General features: G+C 41.1%; 1 protein-coding gene across 4 annotated transcripts in view; it reads left to right on the top strand.

Annotated features, from left to right (window-relative positions):
* The window catches only part of GTF2IRD1 (GTF2I repeat domain containing 1), a 228,391-nt gene extending 215,018 nt beyond the window's left edge, over positions 1–13,373 (top strand). For all 4 annotated transcript variants that reach the window (XM_056556430.1, XM_056556431.1, XM_056556432.1 and 1 more), the window contains 8 exons: positions 2,253–2,336; positions 3,274–3,457; positions 4,697–4,725; positions 5,268–5,345; positions 5,447–5,639; positions 9,573–9,613; positions 10,200–10,348; positions 13,155–13,373. In XM_056556430.1, the coding sequence (XP_056412405.1) occupies positions 2,253–2,336; positions 3,274–3,457; positions 4,697–4,725; positions 5,268–5,345; positions 5,447–5,639; positions 9,573–9,613; positions 10,200–10,348; positions 13,155–13,223 (827 nt within the window). In that variant the 3' untranslated portion in view covers positions 13,224–13,373. The remainder of the gene's footprint in view (positions 1–2,252; positions 2,337–3,273; positions 3,458–4,696; positions 4,726–5,267; positions 5,346–5,446; positions 5,640–9,572; positions 9,614–10,199; positions 10,349–13,154) is intronic.
* Positions 13,374–14,437: the final 1,064 nt, after the last annotated feature.

The following is a 14,437-nucleotide window of genomic DNA, read 5'->3' as shown; positions in this document are numbered from 1 at the left end:
GACATGCCCCCCGAGCAAAATTTGCTCTCAAAAAGCCAAATATGATGCCTTCTCTTCTGAGCATTGTAGTTCGCCTGCAGTGCACTTCAGGTCCACTTATGGGGTACTTCCATGCTCAGAAGAGATGGGGTTACAAATTTTGGGGGGTCTTTTCTGCTATTAACCCTTGCAAAAATTTGAAATTTGGGGGGAAACCCACATTTTAGTGAAAACATTTTTTTTTTTTTTTTACATATGCAAAAGTCGTGAAACACCTGTGGGGTATTAAGGCTCACTTTATCCCTTGTTACGTTCCTCAAGGGGTCTAGTTTCCAAAATGGTATGCCATGTGTTTTTTTTTTTTTTTGCTGTCCTGGCACCATAGGGGCTTCCTAAATGCGACATGCCCCCCGAGCAAAATTTGCTCTCAAAAAGCCAAATATGATGCCTTCTCTTCTGAGCATTGTAGTTAGTCTGCAGTGCACTTCAGGTCCACTTATGGGGTACTTCCATACTCAGAAGAGATGGGGTTACAAATTTTGGGGGGTCTTTTCTGCTATTAACCCTTGAAAAAATGTGAAATTTGGGGGGAAACCCACATTTTAGTGAAATTTTTTTTTTTTTTTTTACATATGCAAAAGTCGTGAAACACCTGTGGGGTATTAAGGCTCACTTTATCCCTTGTTACGTTCCTCAAGGGGTCTAGTTTCCAAAATGGTATGCCATGTGTTTTTTTTTTTTTGCTGTCCTGGCACCATAGGGGCTTCCTAAATGCGACATGCCCCCCGAGCAAAATTTACTCTCAAAAAGCCAAATATGACTCCTTCTCTTCTGAGCATTGTAGTTCGTCCGCAGTGCACTTCAGGTTCACTTATGGGGTACTTCCATACTCAGAAGAGATGGGGTTACTAATTTGGGGGGTCTTTTTGCTATTAACCCTTAAAAAAATGTGAAATTTGGGGGAAAACCAACATTTTTGTGAAATTTTTTTTTTTTTACATATGCAAAAGTCGTGAAACATCTGTGGGGTATTAAGGCTAACTTTATTCCTTGTTATGTTCCTCAAGGGGTCTAGTTTCCAAAATGGTATGCCATGTGGTTTTTTTTTTTTTTTTTGCTGTTCTGGCACCATAGGGGCTTCCTAAATGTGACATGCCCCCCATTTCAGAAAAACGTACTCTCCAAAATCCCCTTGTTGCTCCTTCGCTTCTGAGCCCTCTACTGCGCCCGCTGAACACTTTACATAGACATATGAGGTATGTCCTTACTCGAGAGAAATTGGGTTACACATACAAGTATACATTTTCTCCTTTTACCCCTTGTAAAAATTCTAAAATTGGGTCTACAAGAACATGCAAGTGTAAAAAATGAAGATTATGAATTTTCTCCTTCACTTTGCTGCTTTTCCTGTGAAACACCTAAAGGGTTAAAACACTTACTGAATGTCATTTTGAATACTTTGGGGGGTGAAGTTTTTATAATGGGGTCATTTATGGGGTATTTCTAATATGAAGACCCTTCAAATCCACTTCAAACCTGAACTGGTCCCTGAAAAATAGTGAGTTTGAAAATTTTGTGAAAAATTGGAAAATTGCTGCTGAACTTTGAAGCCCTCTGGTGTCTTCCAAAAGTAAAAACTCGTCAATTTTATGATGCAGTCATAAAGTAGACATATTGTATATGTGAATCAAAAAATAATAATATTTGGAATATCCATTTTCCTTACAAGCAGAGAGCTTCAAAGTTAGAAAAATGCTACATTTTTTCATCAAATTTGGGGATTTTTCACCAAGAAAGGATGGAAGTTACCACAAAAAATTACCACTATGTTAAAGTAGAATATGTCACGAAAAAAACAATCTCAGAATAAGAATTATAAGTAAAAGCATTCCAGAGTTATTAATGTTTAAAGTGATCTCCTGTACAGGCCCTCTGCTTTCCATTGCTTTCCACTGGAGCAGCGCGACGCCTCTTCCATATATCTCTATGGGAGAGCCTAAGATAGCCAAACAGCTCTCCCATAGAGATATATGGACAGGGGTGTGGCGCGCCGCTCCAAGGGAGAGCAGAGGGCCCATACAGGAGATCGCTGGGGGCCCTAGTTCTCGGACCCCCACGATCTAAAACTTAGGGGATAAGTTTTCTTTTTCCATGAGACTACTCCTTTAAGTAAAAAACATTTTCATATAATTTTCCTTGAATTCCTTTGCCTATATATATATATATATATATATATATATATAATCCTATTATAATCCTTTTTTTTCTTCTAGAAAATTACGATGCCAGGCTTTCCAGGATAGATATTGCCAATACTTTACGTGAGCAAGTGCAAGATCTGTTTAATAAAAAATATGGTAGGTACATGTAAGTTCTGCTAGACACACAGATTTTTTACATCAGATCTTAGATTCCTTTCATGAATTGACTATGTTTTGTGCCTGGGGGTTATATTGTTGACCAGACTGTATCTCTTATCACTGACTAACTGTCAGGGGCGCTGTCATGAGGGGAGTTGATAGACTCGCCTCAGGTGGTTTCACCTAGCAACAAGGGGGGGGGGGTACAGCAGTTACCATGTGTCATGCTTGACAGTTAAGCATTCTGGTTCAGCTCTGAGCTAGGATGTTTATTATATATAGCCACCAACAAGGACACAGTAAAAGGGCAGGTGCCACGTGTGCCCTGGAGAAGAGAGCAGCCAGAAGTGGAGGACACGGCAGCAGATACCTATTCTGTGCAAAGCTTCTTCCTGATCTCCTTTAACCTCTCCGATCCCCTGCTACCATTACACAGCATGATTAGTTGCAGGCAAGGCCGCACAAATGATTGCTAAATCATTCATGCATCCATTTTAATTCATTGTAGGTTGTACATCCCTTGTTTTTACAGAGCAATGTGTGGATGACAAAGATTATTTAAGTGACCTGATTGAAATCCAATCAGATAACAAATGCTTGTTCGTTGGCTGATCATTTCCCCCTTACACAGGCCACTAATCAGGAACAAATGTTCCTTTGAACACTCATTTAGCTCATAATTTGCCCATGTAAAAGGACCTTTAGACAGTCGAGGGGAGGCGTTTTTATATTCACCTTTAGGCAGCAGATCAGCTAGCTCCCTCCTAACTGTGCATATACTCTTAAAAATAAAATGTGCCTTTTTTCTATCAGCAAAGATGTAATTAAATATTTTTGTAATTGTAAGCAACAAAACAATAACTTAGTTACATATTTATAATAAAAACCCTTTATTTCACATGTATACAGTAAAAACCCATGTAATTTGTTCTAGGTGAAGCCCTTGGAATCAAGTACCCAGTCCAAGTACCCTACAAACGCATTAAAAGTAACCCTGGCTCTGTTATAATTGAAGGCCTGCCTCCAGGGATTCCTTTTCGTAAACCCTGTACCTTTGGATCACAGAATCTAGAAAGGATACTGGCAGTGGCCGATAAAATCACGTTTACGGTTACAAGGTATGTGCATGAATGTATAGCTAAAAATTTTCTTTCCAAAACAAATTACAACATATTAAATGGGTAGAAGCCTGGTTGTACATATTCCTATTTAGATGTTTATAATCTGTACAATTGGACAATTTTACTACTTTATTCAGTCAAATCAAAGAGAAATTGACAGCGCTCTACTCAGAGAGCAAAGCGCTCACCTCGGAAGGCTAGTAAAGACATTTGCATATTCATCATGTGGGTGGGCCAAGCGGGGAATATTAAGGAGGCAGGGGAGCTAGGCGAGCCAGCTCCCCCCTCCATTGTGCATAGGAGCGCAATAGCAATAGAAGAATACATTCCCATAACTACTCCACAGATGAAAGTAAGTGATGATTTTTTTTTAAGCTGTTCACTCGCTCTATAGCCAAGCATCTTGGGTTTAGTGATGGTGAACAGGCTGTCAGTTTCTCTTTAAATTACATTTATGTAAGACAGAAATGACCATGACAGGATACAGTGGCCAACAATGGTAGAAAACTAGAGTGTCTTTTGGAAGATTAAGGAGGAGATTTATCAAAACCTGTCCAAAGGAAAAGTTGTTGAGTTGCCCATAGCAACCAATCAGATCACTTCTTTCATTTTTAACAAGGCCTCTGCAAAATGAAAGAAACGATCTGATTGGTTGCTAAGGGCAACTCAGCAACTTTTCCTCTGGATAGTTTTTGATAAATCCCCCCTGTAAATCTTTTGGATTACTATCAGACATGGGCCCAGATTTAACAAAATGTGTGAGATAAAAAATTTGGTGATTTTTCCACAGCAACCAATCACAGCTCAGCTAACGAGCTCTGGTAAAATGAAAGCTGAGCTGTGATTGGTTACTGTGGAAAAAATCACTACATTTTTTCCTCTCACACAGTTTGATAAATATGGGTGTTTCCTAGACTGAAGTGGATTCGATGGAGATTCTTATTCTTCATCTTTCAACCCCAGGACAGGGATCTGTACTGGGGTTAAAAGATGAAGATCTAAACTGAATGAAATGTATGCAGTCTGATAACGGCATAGTAAGCCTGATAAAACATGAAGAGTTGTATTGCTTGCTCTCCATAGTCAGTGCAAGGCTCACTGTTCACAAGTTATATTTCTAATTTAAAAACGGTCTAATTTCTAAGGTTTGTTTAGTTATCGAACAAACTTTAATAATTTAAAGAGAGCAATCTTGCCCCTCTAAAACATTTTAATTATTCTTTCTTTATGTTCTAGGCCATTTCAAGGACTCATTCCAAGACCTGGTAAGATGCTAATTTTTGTTTTGTATAATTATACTCTGAGTAAAATATTTGCATACACTACACTATTGTGATATAATACTATAACATTTTGATGTGTACAGTTTGTGGAAATAACTAGTAACTATCCACTATTAATATGTTAGTTATTATCAATTTTGGGAAAAAATTACAGGGAAAGTTTTGATCACTTTGGGTCTCAGGAGTAGGACCTGCTGCTAATGCTGGTTATAAGCTGGGGAAGCATGCAGCATCACACTCAACTCCCCAGCTGGCTGCCAGATCCAACCTTTTCACTGCATAGACTTATATAGCGAATAGGTCAGATTTGATTGACAGCCAGGGAGCGAGGCACACATTGCTGCGACTTCCTCTGGCTTATAATTGGCAATCACAGTGGGTTTTAGGAGTGAGACCTGGTGTGATCAAAACTTTTGACATGTCTAGACAACATGTCAAAATGTTTTCAAATAATAGTAACCCTTTTAATTTGTAGTATGCTACCATATGAAGTCAGCTCACTCTAGATTATATTATTCTTTCAGATGATGAAGATGCCAATAGACTGGGAGAAAAAGTAATTCTTCGGGAACAAGTAAAAGAGCTCTTTAATGAAAAATATGGTAAGTCTATAATATTATAACTATGTATTCCAATGTCTGTACAATATTCTTTTCTGCTATTTATAAATTGCTTTGACAGTGATGACCTTTGATTGTTGCAGGTGAAGCCCTGGGGTTAGGACATCCAGTACTTGTACCTTATAAGTTAATCAGGGATAATCCTGATTCTATAGAAGTGACTGGTCTGCCAAATGATATACCTTTCAGGAACCCAAATACTTATGACATAACACGGCTGGAAAAAATAATAAAAGCACGGGAAAGCATACATATGGTGATAATAAACCAATTGCAGTAAGTACCTTGTACTAGAATAAAACTGTCTAGATCTAACTTCACTTTGATTTGATAAACTCGGTTTATGCTTTTCTGTCTATAGCCACAACTTTAATACATTTACTATTTAAAACCACTGAATAACTATCTCACTAAACCTTAACCTCTTAAGGACGCAGGGCGTATGGATACGCCCTGCATTCCGAGTCCTTAAGGGCGCAGGGTGTATCCATTCGCCCGTGGGAATTCCGGTCCCCACCGCTAGCCGGTTGGGGACCGGAGCCGGATGCCTGCTGAAATCATTCAGCAGGCATCCCGGCATATCGCCCAGGGGGGTCATTATGCCCCCCCATGTCAGCGATGGCCGCAGATCGCTGGACAATTCAGTCCAGCGATCTGCGGCGATTCCGGGTCAATCGGGTCTCCAGTGACCCGGTGACCCGGAATTACTGGCTGATCGGGGCCGTCTCTGACGGCCCCGAACAGCCAGAGCCTGCAGGGGTGAGGTGGCACCTCACGATCGCCCTGATTCGTCGGCCGGATTACCGGCCAACCAATCAGGGCGCCTGCTGCGGGTGTCACTCCCGCACCCGCTCCGCCCCTCTTCCGGAGGACGTGAGCGGGTGCGGGAAGACGACCCCGGGTGCTGGAGACCCCGATCCCCGGCGTCCATGTTGGGATCGGGGCCCCAGGAGCGACGGCGGCGAGGGACAGTCCTGCGATGGAGCAGCAGCAGGAGGTGAGTTACAGCCTCCTGCTGTTGCTTAGCAACAGCTCCCAGCATGCAAAAAGGGCATGCTGGGAGCTGTAGTTATGCAACAGCAGGAGGCAGACCACCACAACTCCCAGCATTCCCTTATGGGCATGCTGGGACTTGTAGTTTTGCAACAGCTGGAGGCACATTTTTTCTATGGAGAAGTGTACCTTCAGCTGTTGTATAACTACAACTCCCAGCTTGCACAAACAGCTAAAGTGCATGCTGGGAGTTGTAGTGGTGCATCTGCTGGTTGCATAACTACAACTCCCAGCATGCCCGTTGGCTGTCGGTGACTGCTGAGAGTTGTAGTTTTGCAACAGCTGAAGGCACACTGGTTGTGAAACCCATTTTTTTTTTACCTAACTCAGTGTTTCACGACCGGTGTGCCTCCAGCTGTTGCAAACTACAACTCCCAGCAGTCACCTTACACCATGCACCGTACATGCTGGGAGTTGTAGTTTTGCAACAGCTGGAGGCACACTGGTTTTGAAACACTGAGTAAGATCACAAACTCAGTGATACATAACCAGTGTGCCTACAGCTGTTGCAAAGCTAAAACTCTCAGCTTGTACAGTCTGTCAGCGCATGCTGGGAGTTGTAGTTTTGCAACAGCTGGATGTCTCCCCCAATGTGAATGTACAGGGTACACTCACATGGGCGGAGGCTTACAGTAAGTATCGGGCTGCAAGTTTGAGCTGCAGCAAATTTTCTGCAACAGCTCAAACTGCCAGCAAGAAACTACTGTGAACCCCCGCCCGTGCGACTGTACCCTAAAAACACTACACTACACTACCACAAAAAATAAAATAAAAAGTAAAAAACACTACATAAACACATACACCTACACAGCCCCCCTCCCCTCCCCAATAAAAATGAAAAACATCTGGTACGCCACGGTTTCCAAAACGGAGCCTCCAGCTGTTGCAAAACAACAACTCCCAGTATTGTCGGACAGCCGTTGACTGTCCAGGCATGCTGGGAGTTTTACAACAGCTGGAGGCACCCTGTTTGGGAATCACTGGCGTAGAATACTCCTATGTCCACCCCTATGCAAATCCCTAATTCAGGCCTCAAATGCGCATGGCGCTCTCACTTTGGAGCCCTGTCGTATTTCAAGGCAACAGTTTAGGGTCACATATGGGGTATCGCCGTACTCGGGAGAAATTGTGTTACAAATTTTGGGGGGCTTTTTCTGCTTTTACCCTTTTTAAAAATGTAACATTTTTGGGAAAAGAAGCATTTTAGGTAAAAATTATAATTTTTTTTTTTACATATGCAATAGTCGTGAAACGTCTGTGGGGTATTAAGGTTCACTTAACCCCTTGTTACATTCCCCGAGGGCTCTAGTTTCCAAAATGGTATGCCATGTGTTTTTTTTTTTTGCTGTCCTGGCACCATAGGGGCTTCCTAAATGCGGCATGCCCCCAGAGCAAAATTTGCTTTCAAAAAGCCAAATGTGACTCCTTCTCTTCTGAGACCTGTAGTGCGCCAGCAGAGCACTTTTCACCCCCATATGGGTGTTTTCTGAATCGGGAGAAATTGGGCTTCAAATTTTGGGGGGTATTTTCTGCTGTAACCCTTTGTATAAATGTAAATTTTTGGGGAAACCAAGCATTTTAGGTAAATTTTTTTATTTTTTTTACATATGCAAAAGTCGTGAAACACCTGTGGGGTATTAAGGTTCACTTAACCCCTTGTTACATTCCCCGAGGGCTCTAGTTTCCAAAATGGTATGCCATGTGTTTTTTTTTTTGCTGTCCTGGCACCATAGGGGCTTCCTAAATGCGGCATGCCCCCAGAGCAAAATTTGCTTTCAAAAAGCCAAATGTGACTCCTTCTCTTCTGAGACCTGTAGTGCGCCAGCAGAGCACTTTTCACCCCCATATGGGGTGTTTTCTGAATCGGGAGAAATTGGGCTTCAAATTTTGGGGGGTATTTTCTGCTATTACCCTTTTTAAAAATGTAAAACTTTTGGGAAAAGAGGCATTTTTTTTTTTACATATGCAAAAGTCGTGAATCACCTGTGGGGTATTAAGGTTCACATTACCCCTTGTTACGTTCCCCGAGGGGTCTAGTTTCCAAAATGGTATGCCATGTGGGTTTTTTTGCTGTTCTGGCACCATAGGGGCTTCCTAAAGGTGACATGCCCCCCAAAAACCATTTGACGCTCCTTCCCTTCTGAGCCCTCTACTGCGCCCGCCGAACAATTAATATAGACATATGAGGTATGTCCTTACTCGAGAGAAATTGTGCTTCAAATACAAGTAAAAATTTTCTCCTTTTTACCCCTTGCAAAAATTCAACAATTGGGTCTACAAGAACATGCGAGTGTAAAAAATGAAGATTGTGAATTTTCTCCTTCACTTTGCTGCTATTCCTGTGAAACCCCTAAAGGGTTAAAATTCTTACTGAATGTCATTTTGAATGCTTTGGGGGGTGCAGTTTTTATAATGGGGTCATTTATGGGGTATTTCTAATATGAAGACCCTTCAAATTCACTTCAAACCTGAACTGGTCCCTGAAAAAAAGCGAGTTTCAAAATTTTGTGAAAAATTGGAAAATTTCTGCGGAACTTTGAAGCCCTCTGGTGTCTTCCAAAAGTAAAAACTCATCAATTTTATGATGCAAATATAAATTAGACATATTGTATATGTGAATAAAAAAAAATTATTTGGAATATCCATTTTCCTTACAAGCAGAGAGCTTCAAAGTTAGAAAAATGCAAAATTTTCAAATTTTTCATCAAATTTTGGGATTTTTCACCAAGAAAGGATGCAAGTTACCAAAAAATGTTACCACTAAGTTAAAGTAGAATATGTCACGAAAAAACAATCTCGGAATCAGAATGATAATTAAAAGCATTCCAGAGTTATTAATGTTTAAAGTGACAGTGGTCAGATTTGCAAAAAATGGCCGAGTCCTTAAGGGGTTAAGGAAAATGTTTAACTTTATAGGAAAAAAAGTTAAAAAATAATGTGGTCTACAGCTTTCCTTGGTCAGTCAGGTTTTTTGCATGAGCTTTCTAGTAAATTATTTTTAAAAATGCATTTATAGTGAACATGGTGACATGACATCCTTAGAGACAACATATGACTGTCACAGAGATGATATTTCATGAAGAATTAAGATAGATGAACAGATGTTTTTTGTGAAGTGATGGAAAAGTAATTATAATAATTCATATGTTTTCACAGGCCGTTTTCAGAGATATGTATCGAGCCACCGCCACAATTACGTAAGTGTTTTTTTAAAGTTCTAGGATTGTTTTCCACAGACATTCTTTGATCCTATTGATCTGATGTTTTGAAAAGTTGGAAATGCTGTATGTACTATTAGTAAGGTTTTAAATGTTGTGGTTAGATTTCAGATAGTAGGAGTAGTGAGTAGATAGTAGTGGGCTAGAGAGCTATAGTTTCCAAGAACATAATGGGAACTTAGTGGGTCTTACAGATACGATATAAGGGTTAGGCTGTGTTCACACAGTGTGGCTTTTCCAGCATTTTGCCTTGATTTTGTGGGAAAAGAAAATTTCACCACAATAGTCTATTTTTCCTGCTATTTCTCTTAAAACACAGAAAAATTACATTGTGCGAACTCAGGCTCAGGGAAGACCTTATATCAGCAGTGTGTAAACCATTCTGAGCTTTTCCATCCAATGTAATGTACAGTTTGACTCATTCCCAGGGGATACCTTTTGATTTTTACTACCTTTTATAGAACTATCTGTTGCTTCTTTTTGGTTATATCCTCAATAGTTACCTCAAACACAATTTACTGTTTTATGTAGTTATTATCCTTTATATTGTTATTTTTTTATGCAGAAAAAGACAGCCTTGCTCCCAAGCGGAAAAAGAAGCGGATTTCTGAAGGAAACTCTGTGTCCTCAACATCATCCAACTCTTCATCATCCTCATCTTCTTCTGCTTCTAATATAGAACCCATTTCATCAGCACATCAAATGTCACTAGTGGTGAGTGTGTATACTCTCTACTGCATTTTCTACATAGTGAGATATTGTTTGCACCTTTTACAGTAAAGATACACTTAACACAGTCCTCACACTCACATACTGGGTAAAGGCTAAAAGAAATCTTTATGAGAACGTTATTTCAAGAAAGATTTTTATGGGTTAAAACATATTTCATCTTGGCAATTTTTATTTAATTGAACTTGGTCTGTAAGTGAGCTAAAACATCCGTTTGTTAAATTTCAGCATAAAAATGAACAATTTTGTTTGAAGTTGTCCCTTCACTAAAGGGGTACTCCAATGTTACTTTTTATTCCCTTTGCATAGGTTAGGGAACAAGTGTCATATTGCAGAGGATCAGACCCCTGTGCACGGAGCGGGAACAACTCTTCTTTGTACATGAGGATAGACAAGATGACAGGGGATAGAATAAGGGATAAAAAGTAAAAACGCTGCAGTACCCCTTTAACTTTATTCTAATGTGTATGGGTACAAAAGTCCCAAAGGCCAGATCTTCGTTAATGCACTTACCTATGTGTTTGCTGAGCTGGGTACTGAATGGTCCTGTTTCCTTGAACATACAGTATCTGCTTCTGTTGATCAATGATGTAGCAGTCAATGTGGAAGCAAAGAAGTACACATTAACCCTTTCCCTCACTAGGACTTATGCATACGTCCCAGTTGCTAACATGTTAGCGCAACTGGACGTATGCATACGTCCTGGCAATATCCTGTGTGTATGTGTGTGTATATATATATATATATATATATATATATATATATGTTAGGGATCGACCGATTATAGGTTTGGCCGATATTATCGGCCAATATTCACGATTTTGGACGTTATCGATATCGGCAATTACCTATACTGCCACAGTATATAACTTATCCTCTACCGGCAATAATCCGATAATGCACCCCCCGCACCGTCCCCACCGCACCCCCACCACGCCGCCCCGGCCAGAGACCACCGACGCCGCTGCCCCATTGCCTCCCCCATCCCCGGTTTTATAATTACCGGGGCCCGGGCTACTTCTGGCTCCTGTGCCGTCCTGTGTTATGCTGTGCGCTGTGCTGCACAATGACGAGTGACGTCCTCAACGCGACGTCACCGTCAGTGCGCACAATGACAGCTCAGGAGGACGGCGCCGGAGCCAGAAGAAGTGCGGACCCCGGGAACAGGTAATTATAAAACCGGTAATGGGGGAGGCAATGGGGCAGTGGCTGCAGTGGTCTCTGGCCGTGGCGGTGCAGGGTGTGGCGTGGTGAAGGGGGGGGCGGTGGCGGTGATAGGACTCAGGAGGACCCCAGGACAGACGGGGGAGAGAAACGGCTGGCGGTCTCTGGCACCGCAAAAGCCGCTGCAGTTCATTGATTTAAAGCGCCCTAACCTCCACCGAGTATCGGTATTGGCCCTAAAAAATCGATATCGATCGATCCCTAATATATATATACATATATATATATATATATATATATATATATATATATTAGGGCTGCACGATATATTGCAAAAGCAATCGAATCGCGATTTTTGCTTTTTGCGATATAGCGATACGGCCCCCCCGGGAAAACATGCGATTATCTGCTCGGACCGGCTCCCGTGGTGTGGCCAGCCAGAGCAGGTAAAAACAAATGTAAATCCCCGTATTTATTGGCGTATGACACGCACCCCTGCCTGCATGTTATATGCGCATAAATCTTCTGCTTACTAATTTAAAGCGCCCGCAGTAGACATGGGGGGGAGGCGATTAGAGGGACTGATAAAAGGGGAGGAATGATGTGACACTGGAGGGGACGGGACCAAACTGAGGTGCAGAAGATATCAAAGTTGGAGGGATGATGTGGCACTTAGTCCAAGTAATTTATAGTACATTTATTTATTTTTTTACTTACATTTCCCTGTTAAAATGTGTGTGTGTGTTATATGCCAGTGTGTGTGTTATACACCAATAAATACAGTACTAAAAGTCAGTGTTTCCCAACCAGGGTGCCTCCAGTTGTTGCAAAACTACAATTCTCAGCATGCCCGGACCGGCAAAGGCATGCTGGGAGTAGTAGTTTCACAACAGCTGGAGGCACCCTGATAGAAAAACACTGAGCTAAGTAAAATGGCGCAGGGAGAAAAAAAATATCTGCTCACCTACTCCCGTTCCCTGCAGATGCCGTTCCCCTCCGTGCGGTCCGGGGTGTCCTCTCTTCACCATTCAACTAGTAGGACCTTTCCCTTTTCAGTCAATCACTGGCCGCAGTGGTGTCACGTGTCAAGCCATTGATTGGTTGATGGGGAAAGGTCTTTTTTTGCCCGCAAACAAACTAGGTTTCACGCAGAAGATTTGAAAACCGCCCGGGAAACCTAGTGTATTGCTGCAGTATAAGAATGTGACAAGGGGGAGGAGAATGTGACAGGGGGGGAATGTGGCAAGGGAGGGGGTGGAATGTGACAAGGGGGAGATGTGAAATGGGCGGTGGGCATAAAATGGGTAGGTAGTTGTGAAATGGGGGCAATTGGACATGAAATGGGGGGATTTCACCATTTTTTTAATTATATCGCATTGTATATCGAAATCGCAATTTATAGGCCCGCAATCGCACATTTTCCCCATATCGAGCAGCCCTAAGATATACATATATAAATATATATATATATATATATATATATATATATATATATAAATTGCTTTTATGTCTGTTTACATGACAGGTTTAAAATATTGCCTATTGGAGTCACTGCTAGAAAAATAAACTACTCTAAACAAGCTACCTTACAATGCATGTCTGATATTCTGTGCTTTTTTTGTTACAGCAATGGCCCATGTATATGTTGGACTATGGGGGTGTGAATATGCAGATTCCTGGACAAATGAACTACTAGTCTCCTCAGATGAATGGATATATGTAATTATTGTATAAAAATGTACATGACAATATTTAACAATGCCTTTTAGTTTTTTTTCCAATCATTTTTACAGTATGTTACTGCCATCCAAGACGGCCTTTTTGGAATAAAATGTGTTGCCTTGTTCTGATCTCTGTTTCATTGTTATGTATGGTGATATAAATAAATACTCAGTATACAGCCAATTTCCCATGTATAGGTAGAAGATCAGAGTCAAACAGTAATGTGTATTTTTCAAAGAAATTTGGTACTTTGGAATGAACTCTACTGCTATACTATAAGATTCCACAGAACTAAAGGGCATCTGTCTGCTCTGCAGACATCATGTTATAGAGCTAAGCAGATTCATAAGGAGATTCGGTATATCTTGTCAATTATTCATGTAAATCTCTGCTCGTTCTGGGCTGTGGGTGGTCCTACTCAGTGATTGACAACTCCCTCTATATGCACAATTATACACAGATAGCTAGACCGCCCACTTGACTACTTAGCTCACAGAGAGCAAGGATTTACATAAATAAGTGACAAGTTATCCAGGAAAATGTCCAATATCAATTTGCTTATCATTTCCTGCCTTATAGTGTGATGCTGGCAAATTGAACTGCATTTTCAACATAATCTAAATCTTTTCCCATAAAACTATATATCGATCAGCCCAGCTCCCCCTTAGTGTATAACATGACCTCCGCAAATTGGACTGTATTTTCAATGTATCAGACGCCCTTTAACTCTTTTGGTGACTGGCACTTGAAATTGATATATAGTTGGGAAAAGTTCCAGGATAACTTGTGATTTATTTATGTAATTCTTTACTCATTCTTGACTAAGTAGTCAAATGGATGGTACTAATAACTGATTGACAGCTGTCTGTGTATAGTATGCATATAAAGAGAGATACCACTCACTGAGTAGGACTGTCCATTTAATATTATTCTACATAGTTCAGAATGAGTAGAGATTTACATGAATAAATGACAGGTTATCCTGAAACTTTTCCCATAAAACTGTATATCAAGCTGCTTAGCTCTATAACACGATGCCTGCATATTGCACTGCACTGCCGCAGTATATAACTTATCCTTTATCTGCAGGAGAGTTGCAGCAGAGCCAGGGCCCCGTACAGGGGATCGCACAGGGTCCCAGTGGTCGGACCCCCCCCCCCCCCTCAATCAAACACTGTTGCAGAACTC

The sequence above is a fragment of the Hyla sarda genome, chromosome 2, assembly GCF_029499605.1.
Source record: "Hyla sarda isolate aHylSar1 chromosome 2, aHylSar1.hap1, whole genome shotgun sequence".
Lineage (NCBI taxonomy): Eukaryota > Metazoa > Chordata > Amphibia > Anura > Hylidae > Hyla > Hyla sarda.
Note: the sequence above shows the minus strand (reverse complement) of the source record. Positions and strands in the feature narration are given on the sequence as shown.